Source organism: Eptatretus burgeri, chromosome 15, assembly GCF_056783735.1.
Source record: "Eptatretus burgeri isolate ZD-2024b chromosome 15, Ebu_testis_v1, whole genome shotgun sequence".
Classification (NCBI taxonomy): domain Eukaryota; kingdom Metazoa; phylum Chordata; class Myxini; order Myxiniformes; family Myxinidae; genus Eptatretus; species Eptatretus burgeri.
In genome coordinates, this window is record NC_140975.1 from 47,685,738 (window position 1) to 47,704,863 (window position 19,126).

Here is a 19,126-nt window from a genome sequence, read left to right on the forward strand (position 1 = left end):
CCCATCAATAGAGTTGATGAAGTGTGCATGAGACACGATATTGATTATGGGAATACCACAACTTTGGAAGAAAAGCATGAAGCCGATAGAGAAATGTTGTATAATTTGTCTCTGATACAAAATCCAACCTTGAGAGAAAAAGTTGATAGGTTCATCATGAAGAAGATGATTAGTGCTAAATTGAAACTTGGACTTGGAAATTCAAAAAACTTATAGGCTCTAATGATGCCATTAAGACTGAAGAGCAATTAGCTGATGAATTACATAAACCAATATTCACAAAGTTTCAGAGAAGGAAAGTTTATTCCAAGGAAGTTGATTATATCTGGTCTGCTGATTTGATTGAACTCAATAATGATAAGGGGTACAAGTATGCTTTAACCGTTATTGATTTGAGGAGTAGATATGCGTGGGTTGTCCCTTTAAAAAACAAAACAGGTAATACTCTTATGTTAGCTTTTCAACAGATATTTAATAAAAGTAAGAGAAAACCTAAAAAATTGTGGACTGATGAGAGTAGAGAGTTTTATAACAAGACATTTATGAATTTTCTAAAAAATAACAGTATTACATTATACAGTACCTTTAATGAAGGGAAGGCAGTTGTTGTTGAACGTTTTAATCGTACCTTAAAAGAGAGACTATATAAAAAATTCACACAACTCGGTTCACAACAATGGTCATCTTTTATTCAGGATATTGTGGATAAGTATAATGACACGATTCACACGTCAACAAATATGAAACCATCAGAAACATTTACAAAATTAAAATATGAAAAAGAGATTAATGTCAGAAAACCTAAGTTCAAAGTTGGTGATATCGTAAGAATATATAGGTGGAAATCTCATTTTGAAAAGGGTTTTACTGAACGATGGACGAAAGAACTTTTTAAAATTGTTGATGTAATAGATACGGTTCCTTGGACTTATAAAATATATGATTTGGAAGGGGAAGAGATTTTAGGTTCATTTTATTCACAGGAATTACAAAAGACAAAACTAAGCAGATAATACACCTTTGTGGACACTAGAGGGACAAGTCCGAGGTGTATTACAGTATATAATGTGTGTCAAGGGGGACGTTCTTAGATCTGTGAACCCCAAACACAGAATCCTCAACTGAATAGTCAAGGTTTAACTTTTTGTGTGTGTGTGTGTGTGTGTGTGCAATGGGAGCAATAGGTTGGCGCTTCACTCCCTCCTACTATACACCGTTGTGGACACTCGAGGGCCAAGTCCGAGGTGTATAACAGTATATAATGTGTGTCAAGGGGTGGACGTTCTTAGATCTGTGAACCCCAAACACAGAATCCTCAACTGAATAGTCAAGGCTTAACTTTTGTTTGTTGATGTGTATGTGTGTGTGTGTGTGTGTCCCAACCCTCACATTCAAAATCTCAACCCCAACCCTCACATTCAAAATCTCAACCCCAACTCAATCCTCACCCAACACAATGTCTTTTTCAAAATGAGATTTCCACCTATATATATATATATATATATATATATATATATTTTACGTTTTTTTTTTTTTTTCTCTTCTTCCAATTCTGTCTTTTAAGGCTTTCAGGTTTGATAACATAGAAAGAGGGAGTAAGAACTTTCTTGATAGGTTTAAATCCCAAAGAGTGGTAGCATTTCAAGTCTTCAAAATAAACCCAACTTTCCAAGTCTCCAAGGTAGTTATTTAAACCATCAAGGCAGAACTCATTTACTGATTTTTTCAAAATTTGTGAGTCTCCAAGGTAGTTCCCATATTTAGAACCATCTTGGCAGAACCCTTTTCCTGAGTCTCCAAGGTAGTTATTTAAACCATCAAGGCAGAACTCATTTACTGATTTTTTCAAAATTTGTGAGTCTCCAAGGTAAAACTTGTATTCTGGCTCATCAACGTATAACTTGTTCAGTGGGTATTGTCTTGATAACTCACAATGAGTACTATTGCTGTAAAACTCTTTTTCAGGATTTTGCTGGTCTCCAAGGTATAACTCTTTGGTTGGGTCATCAAGGACGAACTCGTTCTGTGGGTCTTGGTCGCTCATAAGGTCTTCAACCAAGCCAACAATTTCGCCCCAAGTTGTAGCAAAAGCAGTATTTTCATTTCGTATTTCAGACACAATTTCCTGTGAGAGAAAATAATAATGTATTAATTAAGTTATTTAATTATTAAATGAGTATGCTTCAATCAAAGTTTGAAAATAGGAAAATAAAAATCTTACCTCAACGGATAAGAGGTTTGAATCCAGTTCATCAACTTGAAGGTTTAGTTCCATACAAGTCAGAGAGTTCCAAGGAACACCAAAGTCATCCCACTCAAGGTCTTGCTCGTTCTGTAGGTCTTGGTCGCTCACAAGGTCTTCAACCAAGCCAACAATTTCGCCCCAAGTTGTAGCAAAAGCAGTATTTTCATTTCGTATTTCATACACAATTTCCTGTGAGAGAAAATAATAATGTATTAATTAAGTTATTTAATTATTAAATGAGTATGCTTCAATCAAAGTTTGAAAATAGGAAAATAAAAATCTTACCTCAACAGATAAGAGGTTTGAATCCAGTTCATCAACTTGAAGGTTTAGTTCCATACAAGACAGAGAGTTCCAAGGAACACCAAAGTCATCCCACTCAAGGTCTTGCTCGTTCTGTAGGTCTTGGTCGCTCACAAGGTCTTCAACCAAGTCAACAATTTCGCTCCAAGTTGTAGCAAAAGCAGTATTTTCATTTTGTATTTCAGATACAATTTCCTGTGAGAGAAAATAATAATGTATTAATTAAGTTATTTAATTATTAAATGAGTATGCTTCAATCAAAGTTTGAAAATAGGAAAATAAAAATCTTACCTCAATGGATAAGAGGTTTGAATCCAGTTCATCAACTTGAAGGTTTAGTTCCATACAAGTCAGAGAGTTCCAAGGAACCCCAAAGTCATCCCACTCAAGGTCTTGGTCGCTCATAAGGTCTTCAACCAAGCCAACAATTTCCCCCAAGTTGTAGCAAAAGCAGTATTTTCATTTTGTATTTCAGATACAATTTCCTGTGAGAGAAAATAATAATGTATTAATTAAGTTATTTAATTATTAAATGAGTATGCTTCAATCAAAGTTTGAAAATAGGAAAATAAAAATCTTACCTCAACAGATAAGAGGTTTGAATCCAGTTCATCAACTTGAAGGTTTAGTTCCATACAAGACAGAGAGTTCCAGGCAAGCACACAGCACACCATTGCCAGCAAAAACAAATGTTTAAAATGGAGCCTGGGCTTGAAGCTTTTATAGAGAAAGACTGGTGGGTGTGGTTTCCTTTGGAAATTCCCTGGGCAAGCCTAGGCAAGCCTTCATTGGGAAATTTTTCAAAACCATAACATCCTGTAATTTTCTAGTGATTTCTTTGTGAGTCAGAGATGAACTGGAAATGATGTAAGAGTGGGCGGGGCTCAGCAAAAGTAGGCGGGGCTTAGGAAAAGTGGGCGTGGCTTAGAAAAAATACCTTATGAAAAGTGGGCGGAGCTTAGCAAAGTGGGCGGGGCTTAGAAAAAGTGGGCGTGGCTTAGCAAAAATACCTCACGAAAAGTGGGTGGAGCTTAGCAAAAGTGGGCGGGGCTTAGGAAAAGTGGGCGTGGCTTAGAAAAAATACCTCATGAAAAGTGGGCGGAGCTTAGCAAAGTGGGCGGGGCTTAGAAAAAATACCTCACAAAAAGTGGGTGGAGCTTAGCAAAAGTGGGCGGGGCTTAAAGAAAAGTGGGCGGGCCTTATTGAATACCTTGTGGAAAGTGGGCGGGGCTTAGCAAAAGTGGGCGGGGCTTAAAGAAAAGTGGGCGGGGCTTAACAAAAAAATAACCTGTGGCTCAGGAGGTGGTCAAACAAGAGCATTAAGAGAAGTTTATCATTTCGTAATGGCACAAAAGGGGTATCTTAAAAAATATAAAGATTCAAATGTTTTGTTTGTCAATATTTTAGATGGGGATTATTGTGCAAAGAAAATTAAACTATTGAAGGAATTTGAAAATGAACAAATCTTTATAGGTTCAATGAGTGAGCTGTTCAACCCCCAGGTGTTCAATTCAATGAGGTTCAACCTCCAAGTTAAAAGGGGAGACAAATAAATATACCTTGGGATAAAAAGGGGGTTTATTTTTAGGGAAAAAAAAGGGAATCGCTGAAAATCCCCCATTCATTTACATGAGGAAAAGTGAGCCAGAATCAGTATTCTTACCCTACTTATACTTATAGATATATATATATATATACATATATATATATATATATATATATATATATATATATATATCTATATATATATATATATATATATATATATATATATATGTATATATAGAGATATATATGTATATAGAGATATATATGTATATATATATATATATATATATGTATATATATATATGTATATATATATATATATATATATATATATATATATATATATATATGTATATATATATATATATATGTATATGTATATATATATATATATATATATATATATATATATATATATATATATATATATATATATATATATATATATATATATAGATATATTGTTATAAAACTCTCTACCCTCATCAGTCCACAATTTTTTAGGTTTTCTCTTACTTTTATTAAATATCTGTTGAAAGGCTAACATAAGAGTATTACCTGTTTTGTTTTTTAATGGTACAACCCATGCGTATCTACTCCTCAAATCAATAACGGTTAAAGCATACTTGTACCCCTTATCATTATTGAGTTCAATCAAATCAGCAGACCAGATATAATTTACTTCCTTGGAATAAACTTTCCTTCTCTGAAACTTTGTGAATATTGGTTTATGTAATTCATCAGCTAATTGCTCTTCAGTCTTAATGACATCATTAGAGCCTATAAGTTTTTTGAATTTCCAAGTCCAAGTTTCAATTTAGCACTGATCATCTTCTTCACAATGAACCGATCAACTTTTTCTCTCAAGGTTGGATTTTGTATCAGAGACAAATTATACAACATTTCTCTATCGGCTTCATGCTTTTCTTCCAACGTTGTGGTATTCCCATAATCAATATCGTGTCTCATGCACACTTCATCAACTCTATTGATGGGTTTACTCCAGGATTCAGGATTGTCTGCCTCATCTAATCTTTTATCCAAGTTTGTGCCTGGACCACAGAAAGAATACCCTGGAAGATGTAATTCCCCTGGTATTCCAGTAGTTGTAAATTTACTTCCTGATAAAAACTTTTGCATATCTCCTCCTCGTTTGTGTTTGGAGATAAATTGATTTTTTTTTGAACCACACACCGAACATATACCTTTTTGTATAACCCTGTTATTTTTACTTTTAATATATGAAATATTTTTAGTATTAGTTTTCTTTTTACATTTGAGACAATAACTCATTTATTTATGTGAAAAATTCCTGCAGAGTGCAAAAACCTTTTTAGTTTCCAACATGCATATTTGAATCTTAATTTTTAAAACATAAAGAATCCTTAGAAATGCCTTCACTCTCTCCTCCATTTATTTCACAAAAAAAATGAAAAACTTGAATTAAAATGAATATCTTGTCGATGTCAATATTCTTGTCGAAAGTATTGCAAATAGACTTGTAAATTCTTTGTTTTCCTCCTCGGTGGGTTGAGTTCTTTTCTGTAATACCACCAATCTTTTTTTAATCTCACTGGTTTCCATATTTTGATATTTATTTTGTCTCGCTCTTTCCTCCCTCTCCTTCTCTCTCTTCTCCTTTTCCTCGTTTTCTTTTTTCTCCCTCTCCTCCTTCTCTCTCTTCTCTTTTTCCTCCTTCTCTTTCTTCTCCCTCTCCTTCTCTCTCTTCTCCTTTTCCTCCTCTTCCCTCTCTTCTTCAACTCCTTCCTCATCCCTTATTATCCTTGAATCGCTTACACCCCATAGAATATCATACATATATTCATCAGGATTTCTTGTTATTCCTGTATCCAAAATAATTTTTTTTACAACAGGAAACCAATAAAATTTCTTTTGAATTTCTAAAAGAGCCTTACCTTTTCTTAACTTTATAATTTTTTCATTATTTAACATTCTCATTAAATCTAAAGTTGTCGGTTTATCAACATCAGCATAATGCCAATCTTTTATTGAAAACACCTCATTCTTATGTTGTAGAACATATTTATTAAAATACTGAATACCCTTTTCTTGAAGGTATGCTTGGACACAGAAATGATAATTTTCTTGAAGCCTTCTTGCTGTCATTTATGTATTAGAAATATATGTATTAGAAAATATAATATTATGGCACGAAACACCTCCCCATCTTCCCATAGTTAAATCATTTTGTATTTCCTTACTTATTATCTATAATCCTGTTTTTTCTGTTTTCATGATATAAACAAGGGCAAAACCATTATTATATTTACCCTTATTAAATTCTTTTATTTGTTGTTTACTAATCGTGGCCCCACAAAACTCATTCTCGATACCAAGTGGATAATATTCTTCCTTACGAGACTGATTTAATTGTTCCAGGTCTTCGAGGTTAATTTTAAATGACCAATTATACCCTAAATCATTCATATCATACCCCCATTGTTGTATTCTCATTCAAACGATACGCCCTTCTTTATAAAAATTTATTTTAATTCGAACTGTGAATTCTGTATGACCTGGAGATAATATCAACACTTCTGTATCTTTGGAATACATGGCCGTTTTATTTAAGGATATATATTGTGATAAATCCCTTAATCTCACCAAGTCATTCGCGTCAGTCGGGCTTGGATAATTTTTTAATTTATAAGCATTTTTCATGTTAATATTTTTGGTTATATTATATTTATGTCGTTCAGCCTGTGCCTTTGTGTAATAATTTGATAAATCAATATCCAGTTCTTGAGATACACCAAAGATAGAACCATCTTTACCAACATAAGTCATTTATATTAGATTAAAAATAATATCATAAATTTTTTTATTTTTGTTGAGTTGAAATAACACATATAGACATAATTGACCACAACACTTGGAATTTAATTCTTGGACTTGAAATGTTTGATAAACACCATTCTGTAAGAATTTTATGACTTCAACAGGTGGTGGAAGACCAAAACTATCAAAATAATATTTGTCTTGACTATTAAAAATACAAACCCAATGAGAACCGTTCCCATTATTATCTTCTAAGTTCATAATAATATTCTTTGTATGTTTCGGCACATTTGTTAATTCATCTCTCATACAAATAACCACATTATGAATTTTTAATTTCTTACAATATTTGACAAGTTGTAAATTTGATGTTGTATTCTTTCCAAATTCTTTAAACCACTCATCAATGCTCATTTATTTATTAGAAAGATATAATCCATTACCTCTTTTCGTTAATTTTACACCTGCTTGTGCTATAGAAGAAAGCATATCTCCAACTAACAATCTCGCTTTATCAGGCAGACCTTCAGGTTTTTCAGCAAAATCTACAATTACACCACTTCCACTAATTTTTTTCTCCAACTTTTTGTTATGTCTTTCCAATTATTTTTGAGCCTGGAGTTGAGCCTTCCTTTCGTTGGCAGTTTTTCACCGCTGTTGAAATACCACCCGTCAATGCTCCAACCGCACTTAAACCAGCAAATAAAGGAATTAGAAATGGGAGAAATCCTCCACTCGTCTCTCTTATTGAATATTTTTTCAACATTGGTTTTGTCATTTTAATTTTAAGTGAGCCAGTGTCATTCAAGATTTTAACCTGTTCTCTTCTGAGCAAAACATCAATTCTTACTGTCTTTTTCTCTGAATTGTATTAACGTTAATCGTACAAGGCTTTTGATTTTGAACACAAGATGATAGTTTATGAAGATTGATTTGATTAACATATACCCCAGTTGGTACTTTGCCACTCATTTATTTAACAAAAAATTATGTGAGACTAATCATCACACCATTATCTGTATTAATCTGCAATTCTGTTTCTTCCAAAAGCAAACAATATGTATCAACTTCTTCACTCTCTCCTCTTTCAATGTAAAGGGAAGTATCCACTCGATTAGACTTTATAGTTTCCTTTTGAGCGCTCAGGTCAAACGCACAGATTGTATACAAACATTTAAATGCTGTCATATCCAAAATAGGTTCTTTATTTCCATTACTTTCACACACCTTTTGGTAAGACTTGTATGCTTCAGCAAAATCATTTTTTTCCCAATTAATTTCCAATCTATCTCGTGGATAAAATGTTCCATCTAGAGAAACGCGAAGTTGTTTCACCTTAGCATTATCACTCAATGCATTATTCTTATCAGTCGCAGTATCACCATCTGGCTTTTTAAAAATGATCCACAGATATCGTGGCTTTCCTTCCAGAACACCCAAATTCCACGTCTAAGTAGTTTGGTTGAGTTTAACGTGTTGACATCTTCTTTTGAGGTATGATACACTGAGTGGTTTCTTTGAGTTAAGTCTTCGATTCAACATCTCTTCTGTTTTAAGATTAGGAGTATATTCACTGATATACCAACTCATTTCCTCAATTACAAATTTATTCTGATCACCAAAAGCACTACCAACACCAAAAAGCAATCGATTTTCATTATCATTCCTTTGTAGTTGAAATCTAATTTTAAGACCATACAGAACTTTATCATGATCACAAAATCCAAATATACCTTTAAGAGGAACTGCCACAGTAAAACTATTTTCTGCTTTTGTATCATCATTATACATTCCTTTCCTTTGAGTATATCCAGGGTCTGTGTTTGTTCCCTTTGACATATCAGGAATAAAAGCTTCGACAGACCCCTTTCCCATTCTATCACTGAATGTATAGAGTGTAAATTTCATCATTTCAGATACAGCAGAGACATAATCAACCGCTTCAACTTCTTGTGTTCCAATATACAAACGCACACTATCAAACATTTTCCAGAAGAAATCATTTACAAGTGTAGCGTTTGTGTTATTCCCAGCTTTAGTGAATTTAAATTTACACAACAAGAAACTTTCGGAGAGATTCAAATAGGTTTGTTGATTATTTATTTCAAAACTTTTTGTACCATTCGTATTCCAGTCTGTTCCAGTTATTGCATTTACCTTGAAGTAATCTTCTTTTTTAGTGGAGTTTGAGATAATAATAGTATCATCCAAATCATAGATACTATCAATTGCTTCCATACTTGTATTTATTTAGGAAAAAAGATGTTAAAACTTTTGAAACCCTGATCCAAGTATTCGAATTATTTTCTGTCGTTCTTGGGGGACAACTGAGTTTTGCCTTTCTTAATTTCTTTTATTGCTTGTAATTTATGAGATTCCTTCTGGGCATCTTTTATGCTCTTTACAGCACCTGCTACATTTCCCACAGCAGAAGCAGTTGAACCAATTAGATCTTTATGTTTAAGAATAGTTGAACCAATACCCATGAGAGTATCAATTATCCCATCTCCTCTAAATTGATGTCCAACACCCCTTTGTCTCTTAGGTTTATAGTATCCTCTACCAAGATACATACCTTCACCCTTGTAGTATGGGGAAAGGAACATCCCATCCCCTGTAATTATTTTATATTTTCCCAACTCGTGTTTCCTCACAATAACCATCGTATTTATTTATTGGAAAACTTCACGTAGGTGAATTCTGATGGATATAACTTCTCCATTAAAAGAAATCACACGATTATCTTGGTCAGTCATCCTAAAATTTAATCTGTGTATGGTTTTTCCTGACACAGGGAGATAAACCAAATTTTTGGGTTCCATATTGAATTTATAACCAATTGGGGTTGAGTATGCGCTGAATGAAAATATTGCATTTGTTTTTTTTCCCATCATTATAAGCACCATCAATCAAATCACAGTGAATTAACACCGAATTTATTCCTGAGGATATTTGAATGACATTATCACTGTAAAACGTCCCATTAGTTTCAATCTTTTTTGAGGAGAAACCCAATAACTCTCTAAATGAATTATCAATTGTGAAATCAACTTGTAGTTATTTTTAACTTTAATCGTTGATTTTGAAGTATGTTTTTGAATGTCTATAACAATATTTTTTGGTTCATCACCCTGTTCTTTCATAAGAGGAGCAATTTCGGAAGATATTTGAGAAATCTCATATGCTCCGGGTGAGACTGTTATCGTTTTGTATCCACTTCCCGGATTATCACTAAACTTGTCATTTTTCTCGCTTATATTAAATAAGGTATTATAAGTTTCCATGGACAATAAAGATGCCTCATCTTCTTTTGTTGTGTGAAGTTGTAGTGGGTATGGGAATGAAGATGTGTGGTCGCTTGTTGTGAAATTGAAACTAAGGATTGTGCTTCTCATCTTATTTAATATGAGATAAAATGTCTTTATATTGATATTTATTAATTATTTTCATGTTCATCAACTGGTCTAAAATGGCTGATGCTTCATTAAAACAATTGTTATTTCCAGCCTTCTTACTACCTAACAACAATAACAGTCTATTAACTAATTGCGATGGGTCATTTGGAAGAAAACTAACACCTGAACCAAGGATACTTAAAGCCTGAATAATGTGTTTCTCCTTCTCATTTTTCCTACTTTTACTAGAAATACTAACCCTATAATTTAGAGTGTTCAGCAGATCAATATATACTCTATCATCATTATTTTCCATATCCAATGGTTTATCAATATACTTTGATTCATCCCTCACAGTTGAACCTTGTCTTCCATCTTTTGTGAGAAGAAACATTAATCTCGGAGTTAGTTCAACAGGGGGTTGAGCAGAACCCAAGAACCTTAATTCATCATTAAATATCAATACCTTTTCTTGAAGAAGATGAAATATTGCTGGTTGTTCTGTTGGAATGAGTCCTGCTTTGGTTTTTGAATCCGCTGAATATTCATTGTTTTGAAGAGCATTCACAATATAATCAGGGGGTTGATTCATCTCTTCCAGTTGTTGAAATAAACCTTCATCATCATATACCTTTAATTCTCCTAAATGCTCTAATTCTTCCTCCGTCATTTGATCAAAATCTTTTAACATTTGAAGTTTTTTCGGAGTATATTCTACTGTGGGAACTGTGGAAACATCTTTCATTTTTTCTTGGGAAGTTTTTAAAAGTGGTTTAAAAAATTTCTCTCGTTTTCTTTCAAATGCTTCTTCGCCCGTTAGTTTCTGTCTGCGTTTCTTCTTTATGTCTTCCTGCTGTTTTACAACTTTTGAAACCAACTCTTGATGTTCCGTAAATCTTCTTGCTCTTTCTTTTGCATCCATTTATTTATTGTAAAATATAATTTTATGAATTGTAAAGATCAACAGGGAAATTTTCCTTTTCTTCATCATTCAAGTAGATGTGTTCAAATAAATCCTTTTCTTTAAATATTTCATCAAATTCTTTATTAACATTAATGCGAGTTGTAATTTCTTCTTCACTAATACTTGCATCTCTGCTTTTCATACGTTTGCGTTGAGTTTCTTCATCAACATCAAAACCGAATGATAAAATCTTCACTCCGCTCAGATGTTTAATAATTTGTCTCGTTCCTTCTGGATTAGTTTCTAATATCCCAAGACCACCAGATTTTAGTTTCCTTAACTCACTCTTACAATGTGAATATTTTGTTGTACCAAGAGAAACCTCCTCAAATATTTGACCTTCATTCCTCAATCGCATATGTTCCTCCACTGAAATATAGTGATAATCTTCATCTTTTACTTCTCCAGGTCTTATTGCTCTAGTTGTTGTTGATACAATGCGTATCACGGGGTGTTTTTTAAGTAAATTTACAATATTCTCATTTGTACTACATAAGAACCTTGATTTATGAAAGTTTTTTTCCAGAAGCAGATTTACCCACAAGATTTACAATAATAGTTGTCATTTATATATGTAATTGTTTATAAAACAAAAAATATATCCCTTAATATGTCATCTTGTTTCACAACAATATATTTATATTTTTCAGTCGTGTGCTTCATGTAATCCTCAAATTTCTTTTTACTACATAATGTAGAACAATTATCTCTCCAAAAATTATTGATATCTATTGAATTTAACTTGAATAAAATAAAAGTATTAGCATTGTTTCTGATGGAACGACGAGGAAGTTGAAAGTACGATTGACTAAGATAAATACAATTACAAGAAGAATGTCTCCCTCTTGTGTAGTAGCTGTCCATTACCGTTTGGTTTCTCTCATGAACACAATCATCAAAGATAACGAGGTTCTTTTTTGATTTATCCAAATCTTGGGGAGACGGTATATCATCCGTATTATCACTAAGAATACAAGTTATAGGATTTGATTTCTTTTTACATCTCTGTGTATCACAAAATAGTTGAATTATATCTTCAATGTTATAATCATTTAGGTTTTTTTGACGTTTAAATAAACCGATTATATCTTCTTTTTGAAGACCAGCATTAAAACCTTGTGAGAGTAGTTGATACTCTGGTTGAAAACTCGACTTTGTGAAAATTATTAAATTATCATAATCTAAAAAGTTGGGAGTGAGGAGCATCTTTAAAAGTAAGCAGGTTTTTCCACATCCACTTGAACCAACTATGAGACATCTTAATGAATTTGGGAGATTTTTATGGTTGTTAAATTTTATCTTATTTTCCCAAATGGGTAAAAAATCATTCATTTATATATTTGGAAAACAGGTTATTTAATTTATTATTGGCTTTTTAGAAACTCTATATTTTATCCTAAGTTCAGGTTTAATTTCAAGATAATCCATTATTTTATTTATACAATATCTTGTGTTGATATTTCCCTGAAAATTACATCCATGAATAATATATAACAACAATCCTTTGAACATTTCTCTTGTACGTTCAGTTTCTTCCCTTGTAAGGAAAGGTGTGTTATCACCCTCATACTTTACATTCATTTCTCTAATCAATCTTGTAAAGTAATTCATTTTTGGTGTAAATCTAAAAGAATTATTTTCCTTTTTATATTTTTTATTATCATTAATAAGAAGATAATCACAGAATATACATTGTTTATAGGCTTTTGACTCTGTGTTTAATCCCCGTCTTTCACACGCAGGACAATTCTCAAATTTGTCATATGGAGAATCAGGAAAGTCTAGCATATTTATAAAGTAAAACTTTACTTAAACTGAAATTCATCTATACTTTCAGTTGTATATTGACTCGTATTTAATAATATTACCATCGATATCAATATACTTTTTTTCATTACCAGATTCAACGACAACATTTTTTATATTAAAGGTAATTTTAAAATGATCATTAACTACTATTGAACGAAATGTCATTTCACCTGATATATTAACATCCTTTATTTCATCAGGATTTACATCTTTAGGGTTGTTGAAAAAAAATACAAATTTCTCCTTGCATATTACAGATGGTCTTATCTTTTCTTTCTAAAGCTTCATCCATAAGGTTTTTGTTTTTTGATACTTTTTCTTGTTTCATTGCTTTTTCTAGTTTTGAATATATTACCAGAAGGAGAGGAGAAACTTTTGTTAAAGATAATTTAATTGATGTTCTACCAGGTATACTAAAAGCCCTTCCACTGAAGGAAATTGAAGAACTCATATTATTTACCATAATTGTTTTTATCCAATAGTTGTTCTATTTATCTTTGTTCAATTTTACATCCTTGACATATTTCTCAGTATCTTTAACAAATGAAGAGATTGATTGAAACTTGTCTTTTGTGTCTTGAAACATTGTATTTATTAAGTGAAAAAGTTGGAGGATAAAATGTTTTTTAGCACAGATTCACCTGTAAAATAAACGAAATTTTCATCAAGAAAATTTTAGTTTAAGCAAAGATTTATTATATAAATATGGTGAATACAACATACTGCGATGTTTGTAATCACAAATATAAACATTATAGAAAACACCTCCGAACCAACAAACACACATTTAATCTGTTTCATAAAATATCTCCTCTTGAGTTGGAAAGAAAACATTGTGATATCTGCTCAAAGGATGTTTTGAAGAGTAGTTATAATAGACATCTTCAATCACAAAAACACAAGAAAAATGAGTTTAAAGTAAAGGGAGACTATTATATTGAAAACACTGATGGGGCATTTAAAGGGCATATAAAAATAAGGATTTTTCAATTTGGAGAACCCGGTCCATCATCAATAGCTGAATCAATTGAAATAGTGAAACCTGATGTTGAAAAAGTTATTAAAAAGACATTAAAAGAAATGAAAACTTTAAAGTTTTATATGGGAGTGAAAATTAATATGAAAAGTCAAGATGAAGAACAAACTCCTTATATGAGAACAGATCTTCATTTTATAACATCATTTCAAGATTTTTTGAATAGTGGGGTTTATGAAGAACTATCAAAACAAGAGGAGGATGTTGATAATACAGTGGTAGGAAGTGGATTCAATATTAAAAAAAATCATCTTACACATTCTAAAATCAAACCCTCTTAAAGCTTCTTCTTATATTGAATTACCAAAAGAAATAAAACTAAAGAAGGCAGTTGTTAATATTAAGAACAATGATAATAAATGGTTTCTCTGGTCTGTTCTTGCTCACTTTCATCCACCAAAATGTAATTCAGAAAGAGTAAAACAATATATGAAATATGAGAATACCTTGGACATTAAAGATTTTAAATTCCCAATGCCACTAACAGATATTCCTAAATTTGAGAAAAAGAATAATCTTTCTATTAATGTATATGGATTAACGGATACAAACAAAGTTCAAATATTAAAAATTTCAAACAACTATAAAAATGAAGAAACACACATTGATCTTTTATATTTTAGTGTTGGAAATAATTCACATTACACATACATCAATAACTTAGCAAGATTAATCTCTTCTCAGGTATTCAGAACAGCAAACAAAATATATCCTTGCAAGCGATGTCTTAATTCATTTCATACAAAAGAACGATTAGAACAACCTTCAAAATATTGTAGTAATCATAAATCAGCTGTAATTACAATGCCTAAACCTGGTGAAAACATTTCTTTTGAAGATTATAATAAATCTATCATGCACCCATTTGTGATATACGCTGATTTTGAATGTATCCTTAAAAAGATAAATACTGCTTCTCCTAATCCAAAAGAATCATATACAAATAAATATCAAAAACATATTCCTTGTGGTTTCTGTTATTATATCAAATCATCTGTTGGAGAAAAGTATAACAAACTTGAACATTATAGTGGAAAAAAAGCTTCACAAGAGTTTGTAAAACGATTAGAAAAGGATTGTATAAGACTCACTAAATTAATGAAAGAAACAAATGAACCGATGAAATTAACTAAAGAAGAAAAATTAGAATTTAGAAAGAACAATATCTGTCATATTTGTGAGGGGTAAATTAAGGAGTCTAAAGTTAGGGATCATTGTCATCTTACTGGTAAATATAGAGGTCCCGCTCATTCCTGTTGTAATCTTAATTATAAATTACCTTCTTTTATTCCAGTCTTTCTTCACAACAGCGCCAACTATGATACACATCTATTTATAAATGAACTTTCAAAAACACCAGGGAATATTTCTGCCATAACAAACACAAGTCAAAAGTATATTTCATTTACAAAAATGATATTCACAAAACCTTTAACTCGTATTAGGTTTCTAGATTCTTACAAGTTTATGGGAACACCACTAGCCTACCTCGCATCAAATCTAAGCTCCATGGACTCTTTTCCAAATCTTAATTCATTCTTTCCAAAAGAGGAAATTCTCACTAAAGAGGAAATTCAGATTAAAGAGAGAATTCAAAGTAAAGAGGAAATTCGAATTAATGAGGAAATTAATGAAGAAATTCTAACTGAAGATGAAATTCTAATTATAAAGAAAATTCGAACAATGAATGAAATTCTAACTAAAGAGGAAATTCAGATTAAAGATGAAATTCTGATTAAAGAAGGAATTCTTACGAGAGAGGAAATTCAAACAAGGAATGAAATTCAAAGTAAAGAGAAAATTCTTACAAGTAAGGGAATTTATCCTTATGATTATATGGATTCATTTATGAGATTTAAAGAAACACAACTTCCATCAAAAGAAAGTTTCTATAATAACCTTTATGAAGAAGAGATAAGTGATAAGGAATATAAACACGCACAAGAAATATGGAAAATATTTAAGATAAAGAACCTTGGAGAATATCATGATTTATATCTAAAAACAGATGTTTTATTGTTAGCTGATGTGTTTGAAGCTTTTAGATCACTCTGTCATAATAAAAATTGTTATGGATTAGATCCTGCCCACGATTTCACAGCTCCTGGTTTAGCTTGGAGTGCAATGTTGAAAATGACAAAACAAGATATAGATTTAATCAGTGATGTTGATATGCTTTTGATGATTGAGAAGTCCAAGAGAGGTGGAATATCACAAGTATGTTCAAAAAGATATGCTAAAGCAAATAATAAATATCTTCCAAATTATGATAGTGAAAAAGATAGTAATTATTTGATGTATTTTGATGCTAATAATTTGTATGGATGGGCAATGTCTCAATCTCTGCCTTCTGGTAAATTAGAGTGGGTGGAAGAAAAGGATTATGAAAAGGCTTTGATGAATATTATTTCTTCTCAAGAAGAATTGAATGACGAAGAAGAAGGTTATTATTTTGAAGTTGATTTGAGGTACCCGAGTGATCTTCATAATAAGCATAAAGACCTTCCTTTTGCATGTGAGAAAGAAACCCCAAAGAAAGAATGGTTCAGTGATTATCATAAAAGTTTTAATATTAAAGGCAAATCAACAGAAAAGTTATTAACAACATTCCATGATAAAGAGGGATATGTTTTGCATCAGAGAAGCTTAAAACAGTTTTTGAGAGAAGGATTGAGAGTAGCTAAAATTCATAGAGTTTTAAAATTTAAACAAAGTCCTTGGGTGAAAAAGTATATTCAATTCAATACAGATATGAGAGCAAATACAAAAGTAAAATTTGAAGGGGACTTTTATAAATTAATGAATAATGCTGTATTTGGAAAGACTATGGAAAATGTTAGAAACAGGCAAAACATTAGATTCGCAACATCTTGGAAAGAAGCTTCGAGATTGATAAATAAACCAAGTTTTGAGAGAGAAGAGGTTTTTTTCAGAGAACTTTTCTGCAATTCATATGAAAAAGGAAAGTATTGTAATGGATAAACCAATTTATATTGGAACAGCAATTCTTGATTTATCAAAGACATTGATGTATGATTATTTGTATAATGACTTAAAGAAAGAGTATGGTGAAAATGTTTCATTGTTGTATATGGACACTGATAGTTTTATCCTAGTTTATAAAGTTTATAAACTTTATATAAAATATATAAATCCTAGTTTATAAAATTTATATATAAATTATATATAAAATATATAAATCCTAGTTTATAAAAACTGATGATGTTTATAAAGATATGAAGAAAAATATTGGAGTATATGATACAAGTAATTTCAGCAAGAAGAGTGAGTTATTTTCCAAAAAGAATGAAAAGGTTATTGGTAAGTTTAAGGATGAGTTGGGTGGAAAAGTAATGAGTGAGTTTATTGGATTGAGAGCAAAGGCATATGCTTATAAGTATGGTGATCAGACTGATAAGAGGTTAAAGGGAATAAAGAAATATGTAATAAAGAAATCAATAACTTTTAGAAATTATTATAATTGTTTGATGAATAAGAAAGAAGAATATAGGAAAATGAATACAATAAGAAGTTATAAACATAACATATGTAGTGAAGAAGTAAATAAAAAGGCATTAGGAGCCTTTGATGATGAGAGATTTATTTTAGTTAATGGAATAGATTGTGTTCCATATGGATATTGTATGATAGAGTGAATAGAATAGATTGTGTTTTAACGATGGGAAGATGGGTTAGGGTTTTTTAAGGGCTACCGCCGCGTTTTTTTGCAATATATAAATGGTCAAACCAAGTATTAATCAAACTAAAGAGTGGAGAAAATCTCAGTCTTGGTATATAAATGGAAAACATAATGAATGTGAAAAATATCAAATAAGTCTTATTGAAAAAATAACTAAAACAAAGGTAATTAAAACAAATAAACGAATCAATTTAAAAAGTAGTAAGTTAGAGGATGTAAAGAAAAAAATGAATATCCTTGAATGGACTGAAAACTTTGATGGTTATCAATTGAACAATGAAAAAACAATTTACTATAATCTCAAAATGATATGTGGCTCAGGAGGTGGTCAAACAAGTGCATTAAGAGAAGTTTATCATTTCGTAATGGCACAAAAGGGGTATCTTAAAAAATATAAAGATTCAAATGTTTTGTTTTTCAATATTTTAGATGGGGATTATTGTGCAAAGAAAATTAAACTATTGAAGGAATTTGAGAATGAACAAATCTTTATATGTTCAATGAGTGAGCTAAACAATATGCATCGGTTATTTGATAAAGAGTGTCCCGAGGCTTAGACGTTTTAGATATTTCTTTCGAATCACCTTTAACAAATCTTTATCTTATTGCATGGATTATTTGAAAAAAAAGTGTCCCCAGGTTAAAAGGGGAGACAAATAAATATACCTTGGGATAAAAAGGGGGTTTATTTTTCGGGAAAAAAATATGAATCGCTGAAAATCCCCCATTCATTTACATGGGGAAAAGTGAGCCAGAACCAGTATATTCACCCTACTCGTATCCCTGTGTGTCGTAAGAGGTGACGAGATTTGCGTCAGGAAGGGCATCCGGCGTAAAAACCTATGCCAAATCATTATGCGGACAACAAAACGAATTTCCATACTGGATCGGTCGAGGCCCGGGTTACCAACGACCGCCACTGGTACCGGTGGTCAGCAGGGTACCAGTGGAAATTCTGCTACTGCTGGGCGAAGGAGGAGAAGGAGACGGGGAAGGCGAGTCCAGAGGCAGTGGGAGAGGGGGAAGGGTAGAAGTGTGGAGGTGAGAGTTGGAACTCTGAATGTTGGGACGATGACTGGCAAAGGGCGAGAGTTGGCTGATATGATGGAGAGAAGAAAGGTGGACATACTGTGTGTACAAGGTGGATGGAGTACTTTGAGGAGCTGATGAATGAAGAAAATGAGAGAGAGAGAGAGAAGGTTGGAAGAGGTGGAGATAGTGAATCTGGCAGTGGGGTGGATCAGTAAGGATGAAGTGAGGACTGCTATAAAGAAGATGAAAAGTGGAAAGGCGGTTGGCCCAGATGGTATACCAGTAGAGGCATGGA

At 31.9% G+C, this 19,126-nt stretch overlaps 2 protein-coding genes across 6 annotated transcripts in view; one reads left to right on the forward strand and one right to left on the reverse strand.

Annotated features, from left to right (window-relative positions):
• LOC147012121 (uncharacterized) overlaps positions 1–19,126 on the forward strand; it is a 297,678-nt gene that overhangs the window by 194,159 nt on the left and 84,393 nt on the right. The gene's annotated exons all lie outside the window — the stretch shown is intronic.
• On the reverse strand, positions 691–4,165 carry LOC147012124 (uncharacterized). Its single transcript, XM_085858431.1, has 5 exons — positions 3,130–4,165; positions 2,840–3,033; positions 2,531–2,743; positions 2,222–2,434; positions 691–2,125 (listed from the first exon to the last, which is right to left on the reverse strand). Exons 2-5 carry the CDS (start codon positions 2,951–2,953, stop codon positions 1,484–1,486), a joined length of 1,182 nt encoding a protein of 393 aa, XP_085714557.1. The 5' UTR covers positions 2,954–3,033; positions 3,130–4,165; the 3' UTR covers positions 691–1,483.